The 9,200-nt window shown below is 37.7% G+C and overlaps 1 protein-coding gene across 2 annotated transcripts in view; it reads left to right on the forward strand.

Annotated features, from left to right (window-relative positions):
* The window catches only part of DHRSX (dehydrogenase/reductase X-linked), a 163,249-nt gene extending 157,735 nt beyond the window's left edge, over nt 1-5,514 (forward strand). For both annotated transcript variants that reach the window (XM_039725674.1, XM_039725675.1), the window contains one exon: nt 5,053-5,514. In XM_039725674.1, the coding sequence (XP_039581608.1) occupies nt 5,053-5,250 (198 nt within the window). In that variant the 3' untranslated portion in view covers nt 5,251-5,514. The remainder of the gene's footprint in view (nt 1-5,052) is intronic.
* The last annotated feature ends 3,686 nt before the right edge of the window (nt 5,515-9,200 follow it).

Below are 9,200 nucleotides of genomic sequence, written 5' to 3' on the forward strand. Positions count from 1 at the left end.
ATTTGATGAAAGTTCCTACAGCAGCCTACCTAATGTTGCTGATGAGAGTTATTCCATCGATACTTGATGTATTCTGCAGCACAAATTATAGGAATAAAGGTGTTTTAACAGGATTTTTCTCAGCCTTAAGTGATCTTCCATCTTACCAGGCAGTCCTGTGTGCACATCTCTGACTCCTTGTTCATGTCTCTTAAAACTCAGCTGTGATGTCAGTGAGTGATTTTGCCAGCAGCTCTGTCCTCTGCACCCAACCTTTTCTCCTGTAATCTCTCGAGATGACAGAATCCTGAATTCATGAAACATAAGTCAAGTAAAATTTTCTGATTGAGTGGGATGAGGGGAAGCTATCCCAAAGCCATAAATCCCCTGATACCATGGCTTGTATCATTGCTGCCCTTTCAATCACATGGCCAACTCTGTTAGCCAGTACAAATAAAAGTATATTCAGGCTGTCCATTCAAGCTATTTGTCACAGTCTTTAAGACACATAGAAGAGTTTGTCACTGTTTGCTGGTAGTTGCTGCAAGTGGAACTGAGAAAATGAAGGGATTACAGAGGAGGAATTATAGGAGCTCATTAAATTTTTTTCTGTCCAGTTTTCTGTGGTTTCTGATGAACATAACATACAGTCTACCCAGGACTCTGAGTTATGAATCCAGGTGAAGGTGGAAGTGAATGAGTACGTGGATTATCATGGAAAGCACCACAAAGCCATCACATATAACTGATGCAGACACAAGATTTCTAAAGAGTTAAGATGTTGCTCCCTCTTTTAGACAAATGGAAAGGATGTAACATTTCATGGTGACATGGCCATAGGAACTGACTTTTGTCAGCTAGCACATTCTGCAAGAATTAGCACATAGACAAAGTTATATGTCCCTAAAAATTGCATTAATCAAAATACATGAACTAGCAAGTCCTAAAAAAGCAAAACTAAAATACAAAACCTCTTAACACTTGTCCCAGTTTTTCTAGAACAGAATATTCCATTTCATACTGAGGGAAAATTATTCTTTGTCGATGAGTTATAATTGATGAATACTTAAGAAAAAAAAGAAATATCAGAGCTTCTGTAAAAAGAAAAAGGCTTTTTCTTTGGGAATAGATAGTGCCAAAATAATGTAATTTTATATATGTAGGCTACATTTTGCTTAAATAAGCTGGTCACAAGCTATCTTTTCTCTCCTTCCACAACTTATACATCTAAGGAGAAAAGATGTGTACTTTCAATCAGACCTTTATTTACTGTTGAAGACAAACATTTAGTTACTTGAAAACGAAAGCTAAAAATTGTGATCAATACTATAACAAGCAAAGGGAAATACAGGTTCAGAATTTCATTAGGAAGAAGTTAAGCAGAAATCAGTTTTACTTGTATATTACAAAGGCATTAATTACAGTTCCTTGGTTATTAATAATATAACAGTTTGTAAACAAAATTCCAATTAAAAAAAATTAATTCAATACCAAGAAGTTGGCAACTGAAGAGTAAAGAATCATTGTGTATAGGCATACCCTTTCTCTTAGTGCAAGTCCAGTCAATTAATGAACAAGGTGTTACTGATTCTGTATATACAAATATTATTCTTTTATTGTTTTTTAAGGCTTTTTTACACTGGCAATAAGTAGAGAATCCCCCCCTGTGATTAGAATTATACTTGCTATTACTTCCTGTCTACCTGGAATTCTTGGTATAGTACTTCAAGGAAGAGACTTTGAAGTCCATCTAGTTCCAACCCCCCTGCCATGGAAAGAGACAACTTCTACTAGACCAGGTTGCTCAGAGCTTTATCCAGCCTGGCCTTGAACACTTGTGATGTGCTAATTCCTTAATTTGCCGTAGTTGGGTTTATTTCATTGTATGTTTCTATAGAGCATCATGACAAACATCCTGGGGTTTTATAGGTCAAGATATTTGTCCATTGGCTGGTGATTTCTCTGGTCTCTTATCAGGTGCTCTCCTTCCTAGAAAGCCACTGGCATCAAAGGGTGGGTCAGATGTGTTGCTTTGACAGTAGTCTCCTGTTTGTGGCCATTTTCTTTTCCAAGGGCTTTGTGGTTTCTCCTCATCTTTTGATGGCCTACCATGTGGTAAAAAAAAAGCTATGGAAAAGTTCTTCAAAGGAAATTTGGCACCCATGAGTGAGTCTGCCACTGCTGGAAAAATTAATCCTGATCCTTGTCCAGATCCACATGAATTGCTCCAGTGGTTGCAGCCTGTTGCCAGCTTCATCCTTCCCAGGAGGTCCTCAGGCACTGGTGCACAGACAGGATGTCTGCATGGTCTGTGTGTCTTTGTTTGTTGCAGTTGATTTTTGGGTGTGTAGTAGACCCAACACTTTCCCAGAAAGAATCTTGACTGTGTGTGTGGATGTGCAGTTGCTGTCATAGTAGGCATAGACAAGATCCAGAGAAGGAATCGCAAAATGTGTTTTACTTCAGCCCCTCAAAACAAATAGGTCAAACTTCCAGCAAGCCACTCCTGGTGCAGAGTTTAATTTTACTTTCACTAAAACATGGAAGCATGTCAAAACAATGAAGAGCTTATAAAGAAAGGGAAAATAAAACTTTAATAATTAATTAAGCACTCAGAAGATAGGATAAGACAATTCATTAGTCATACACAAGCATCTCACTCTCTGTTGCACTGAAAACTTACTTGTTTTCCTTATTATATTTCTTATCTAGGATCCTAGAATCATAGAATGGCTTGGGTTGGAAGACACTTTAAAGTCCAGCTAGTTCCAACCCTTCTTCCATAGGAAGAGAGGTCTTTTACTAGACCAGGCTGCTCAGAACTTCATCCAACCTCGCCTTAGACACTTCAAATAATGGCTAATTCCTTAATATAGTGTAGTTGGGTTTTTTCCTTGTATGTTTAGATAATTGCTTCTAGCATCAGGTGGTAGAAGCTAAATAGGAATTTAGCACATTTCAATTCAGCATATTGCATGTGGTGGATGGGAGGAGCAAAATAAATAATATGAAAAGTTACACAAGCTGACTTTAATGGATGGTTAGTGTTGTTGGGCTTATAAATCACAGTGTGAGTATGTAAACACTTTCAGCTAGTGCATAAGCTTTATTTAAAATATTTGATATCATTTTGAATAGAATAGAATATAATAGACTGTTTCAGTTGAAAGGGACCTGCAACAGCAGTGACCAGTTCATGACTGACCAAATGATAAAGCACATTCTTAAAGGCGTTGTTCAAATGCATGTTCAAATGCCACTGACAGGCTTGGGATACACCAACCACCTCCCTAGGAAACCAGCTCCAATGTTTGACCACCCTCTTGGTATAGATCTTCTCTGGTGGAAACTTAAGTGGCATATCATCAAAAGTAAAAATCTTGGGAAATTCTGCATATCCTGGGAGAACCTGACCATTGAATCAGCAGAGGCAGCCTGGTATTTCTGATGCTGTAACACTATCCATACAGACCAATCTCTGAGGTGGTAGAGAGCCCTGCTCATAAGAACATAATCACACAAATTCCACCCACAGAAAATTTTTTCTAAAGCATTTTAGTGTTGAGTTGTTGTCATTAAGATTTGGGAGTCATGATATTGACAGTTATGCCTGTTTGTGCTGGAGACCTGTTAAATGCAGGAACATAAAGTCCAGTGAACTATCACATGAAGTAATGGCTTATCTGTGTAGCTACTTTTTTTAAGTAGAGCACAAGAGTAGGGTTATTCTCTGTCATCCACAAAAAGTTGTATAAAAATAGGAATGCTCATATTCATCGTTGTTCTGCTACTTTACAATATCAAGATATTTTATACTGCTGTTCATAGTTGATCATTATATTAGCCAGTCTATGAGCAAAGAATTGTGAAGGCTCTTTATGTTATTTACATAATGTACTAGGTATGAATAGCACTATTTTCCTTAGGATAAAGAAGGGTGAAATAGCAGTAGAGCACTAAACCAAGATAAAGGAGCATTTTTAAGTGATTTTAGACAGAATATTGTAGTACAATAATTTTCTTTAAAACTCCAAACATAACAAAAATCTTTCAATTACTTAGATTTATTAGTTTTAATAAGGCAATGAGTAACCTATTCACTACTGTCTCATTCATCAAGTGAGTTCTTCAGGAAAAAGCATCTTGTCAGGTGCTGCAGACAAAGCTCTGAGCAGTATCAGTACTGTTAATGCCTCAGATAATGACTGCAAGGATTGTAAAATAATACATTATTATCTAGCAGGCATTGATCATAATTATATCACTGATAAAGGCAAAGCATATAAAATGTTGTGTTTTAAAAATGTCCTTTAATTAGAATAAAAATGCCATGGAAATAATTTTAGTGGTAGCTGTGTGATTCTTCTGAATGCACAATGTAAAAGTTTTGCATATATTCGGGATGAAAGGAGTTATCACTCTAAGCTATTCACTTATGAATTTTCATTTAATACTCATGGTATATCAGATATTATAGATCATTCACCATTTTGCTTTATGACAGAGAAGAATAACGATGATAACTATGCTGTGTCTAAAATGTAGTTCCCTCATTTGCCTGCCTGCTTGGACTGAACTGCAGAATCTTAGTTTGCTGTCATGGTTTCCATGATCCTTTGCTCATGTCACAATTGTTATTACAATGAACACATTGCATGTACAGCATAGACTTCATCTTCTGAGGGCAAAGCACAGACCCTTTCATCCCTGCAAAATGAATAATTAAACTAGGATTTTAATATTTGTGCTTGCTTTTGGGTTTATTAGTCTAACTGTGAAAGCAAAATCAATTATTTTGTATGCTCCATCTGACTAACTCTTGAAAAAATAGACTGGAGTTTTCCATTTATCTCTTCTGGCTTTAAGCTATCTTAATATAGTGCTATTGAAGAAATGGACTCTGCAAATTGAATAAGTGACTTTCTTATTATTACAAGTTTTGGGTTTTCATAAGGACCAGAAGTGTAAAGCAAAATTAGGGAAGATGTTTGTCACTGATAAAGTCCTATGGCGGCAATATAATTCTTCTGCTGTACCTGCCTCACTTGGATTTGGGTATTTTTGTTTCTGCAGAGCCCAGAGGAAGGAGCCTCTACAACCATCTATGCAGCAGTATCACCCGAGCTGGAAGGAGCTGGTGGCTGCTACCTTTACAATGAGGAAAGGACAAAATCGGCTGACGTGGCATATGATGAGGAGCTGCAGAGAAGGCTCTGGACAGAAAGCTGCAAGATGGTTGGGATTTCTGATGAAGCCAGCAGGCTTCCCTAGAAGAAGCCACTTTCAGCTGGGTAAATGAAATGCATTGAAAAGCATCTTAGGTGAATTCTTGCAGCATCAGTCATCATCCTGGAAATCACTGTTCAGTCCCAAAGGCAAACATGAACAGCTCTGTTCTTCACTTGAATCCCTAATCTGCTAGGGTGTGGGGGGAATATTCCCACAGAAAGGTGTAGTGGTTGGTTTTAAATCTAACCATCAGTTTTGTAAATCATTCTGTTTCAGTCTGTGATTAAAATACAATCTTTAAACATGTGCAGAGATGAGTTTTCATTGTTTTGTTCAAAAAAAATAATCCTTGAGCATGTTGTGCTGGGAGGTTTTTGAATTTGAACAACCTTTGTACATATAAGTTACTCTTTTAAATCAGTTTTAAAAGTTGCAGCTTTATTTCCTTAAGCTTCATTAATCTTTAAGACACTTTCATCAGCCTGTTCTAATGTGGAAATTTGGCATTCATGATCATGATGTCGTTCTGTCTTAAGGTTACTTTTTTATGTCAGCTTTTATCCAAAGGTATTAACTGAAGGTCAGAACAACAAGAAAAAGTAAATAAATAAGGTCTTCTTCAAACAGGATACTGAATTCACTTGTTTCCAGTTTAAGTTCATCTCTCCTATAAAGGTGAGGAGGGGATCAAACATCATCATAGCAACACTGGCTTTGGCAGAGGATGCAGTCAACCTATTGTCTTGTCAGTGGGCTAAGATTTACTTGTCCCCTTTTCTCCTGAACACCTGTAATGTTGCATCTGCAGTTTCATTAATTTTCTTAGACAAGGAGAGTCACTCATATAGTGTTGCATGAAGAATCACCTCCTTTAGTTGGTTTTGATCCTAGTTCATATTAGTTTCAGAACTGGAGTTCATGGTTTGAGAGAGACAGCAATTAAACCCAGCCCACTTTTTTTCTTTCTGGAGATGTACAATGCATCCTCCCTAAACTGTGTCTTTTCCATTTTTAAGAGTAGCCCCTGCCCACTCATCCAATTTTCATAGGAGCAAGAAGGTATTTTTCCGTTAGTTGTGTATGTCTTTCCTAAATTTTCCTAGCAGCTGTTTTATTTTTAATTTTATTTGACTGTCTCATATTTGAGTGTGGAGCTGATATATTTTATGAAGCTATTTTCAGCAAACACTAGGGTTTCCCCCCTCAGTGGGACAGCAGTTGGTTCAGATGCTATCAGTTTTGAACACACTTCAGTTGTATACAATTCAGGGAACTCCACCTATGTCTACCAAAGAGAATCTTTAAGAATGATGTTCACATTCATGGAGTAAAAAACTAAACAGACAGTGGGCGGTACAAAGATAGCTTGACTTTATACAAGCTCCAATGTCTACCAAAGAGACTCTTTAAGAATGATGTTCACATCCATGGAGTAAAAAACTAAACAGACAGTGGGCAGTACAAAGATAGCTTGAATTTATACAAGCTCAAATAACTAGAAGAAAAAAACTGGATTGAATATAGAAATATTTTAATGGAAATGGTGGTAAACCATGAGAATACTTCCCTGGACAGTTTCAGTCAGGTTTTTAAATCTCACAAAATCACTTGGAAATGTCTGGGGAGACCTTACAGCACCCTTAGGGTACTTATAAGGGAATACAGGAAAGATGGGCAGGATGGGCTTGGGCTATGTAGTGATAGAATGAAGGGTGATGGTTCTAAACTGAAAGAAAGAAGATTTAGGTTAGACATTAGGAAGAAATACTTTATTGTCATGGTGCTGAAGCACTGGAACAGGTTGCCCAGACTAACTGTGGGTGTCCCATCCAAGGAATTGTTCATGATCAGGTTGGATGGAACTTTTTCTATTGAAAGATGGCCCTGCCCATGGCAGAGGAGTTGGAAACAGATGATCTTTAAGGTCCATTCTGATCCAAACCATTCTGTGATTCTTTGATCTCTTCTCACTGAGTCTTTCCAGACATGGGATGTGTGTCTAGGGAGCTTCAGGTCTTATTGTTAATGGAGTAAGGTCTACCCTACTCCCATCTTGCTGATTTTTAGGTGCCATCTAAAAGAGCCACATAACCCTATAAATGTCCTTACATTTCCTTTTTTCAAGATACACGGGAAAAGAGACTAATATGTGGGCATAAGGCTTATATTCATTTTGAGGAACTGGAGATCACTGCATGACCGAACCAAGTGCAAACACAGCATTGTGCTCTCATTTGCAGCAGACTAGAAACAGTAGGAACATGTTCCTATGCACTGAACCCTTGACTAATATCCCTTTTGGGCTTTTTAGCTCTAACTTAGTACTTCACTGCAAGTGACCTTATCTCTAGCCTTTGGTTCAGAGGAAGATCACATCTGAGTGAAAGTAAACATGCTTATATGTCCAGAGCCTAGGAAGGAGATGCACTGACGAAAAAAAAATAAAAACCAGTATGAACAAAGAAGAGCATCTGGGAACAAAAATAATAAACAAATTGAGGGAGAGTATATTTCCTGTTTGAATTAAGCCATGGATGATCTATTTTTAGCTTCTTAGAGTTGTTACATACAAGGGTTAGCAGCAGGAGATTTATCACTCAGTCACTATAGCACTTTCTCTGTATGACTGGCTGACTTTTTTTTGGTAAGTGAATGTAGTGCTAGTGAAATGTGCCAGACTGACACTCCAGGAACTAAATTCCCCTATTTATTCACGGATCATGCACAGGATGCAGTAAGCCTGCTAGACAGCCAACATTTTGATGTTGCCATAGCATTCCCATGGAACATCATTGCTGCTAACAGCATGTCCAGGATTACTCAAACTAGATGGGATGAGATTATCATCAGTTTTAACTCTCTTGAAGCTCCACAATATTTGCCCAACCAATTTCAAGTGACATAGGGATTAGTGAATTAACAAAGAGTAAAGAGAGCTAGTCATACTTTCAGTGTTATCGGAACCAATTTATTAACTGCCTCAGTCCAATGAAATCTGTTTTAAACACAGAAAACATGGTTTGTGAGAATCGAGAACACAGATGTGGCTAAGTGAGGGGAAAAAAAGAGTCCTAAGGACAGGGATTTCTAGAGCATTGCAGTTCATAAAAATACATTTAAGCTAGTTGCAAAACTGTTATCTCAGAACTAAAGGCAAAAAACTGTGTCAGCTTTGCAGTGTCACACAAGCACACGTGAGCTTATCTGGAGCAAAACCCAGTGTTGTTATAAAGTACTCCCAGTGTGAATAAGAATAATCACTCGTGACACTGCTGCAAAATCCAAAATAGTACTTAACATATCTATCTAGGGAAAAATACATGAAACATGTAAAAATATGACAATGGTTTACTTTTGCACAGATAAATGGTTAGAACTGATTTAATTTCATATTTCAAGGTTATGGGATTTGCAGAGATCTGGACAAGGCTGTATTTCACTTCAATGAATATATGGTTGAGAGGTGGCTTTGTAGTAGATATGTAAGTGTAGTAAAAATACCTGAGAGCTCTTTAACCTTGCAAAGAAAGGCTAAACAAGTCCCAGTAATGGTAAATTGAAAGTAAACAAATTAACCTTCCAACATGAAAGCAGATCCTCTCTGAGAGTGATTTCCTATCGGAACGTCTAGATCTGATATCTGAAGATAATGAAAAGATGCCTCTGAAATGACACCTGGCAAATATTCCAGGTAGGCTCCTAAAAAATGTAGGTCAGTCACAGTGAAGCCATACTTAGATTCTCCCTCATGTCCACAATGACAGCACTTATTTTGATTAGTATGAGAGTGACCCATTGCTCACAACTTCTACAATGGATATTTCCTTGCCAGTACTCCTCCCAGGCTAATATTTGGTTCAGAAATTGAAGTCCCTCTACCTTGGCACAAAAAGGCACACAAAATCTATTGCCCAGTTCAAGTCTGAGATAAAGAGAAGCGTCCACTAAGTACCAAGGTGATCTGAGCCTACTGCCTTTGGTAGCAGAATAAA

The sequence above is a fragment of the Passer montanus genome, unplaced genomic scaffold, assembly GCF_014805655.1.
Source record: "Passer montanus isolate IOZ18808 unplaced genomic scaffold, ASM1480565v1 scaffold56, whole genome shotgun sequence".
Classification (NCBI taxonomy): Eukaryota; Metazoa; Chordata; class Aves; order Passeriformes; family Passeridae; genus Passer; species Passer montanus.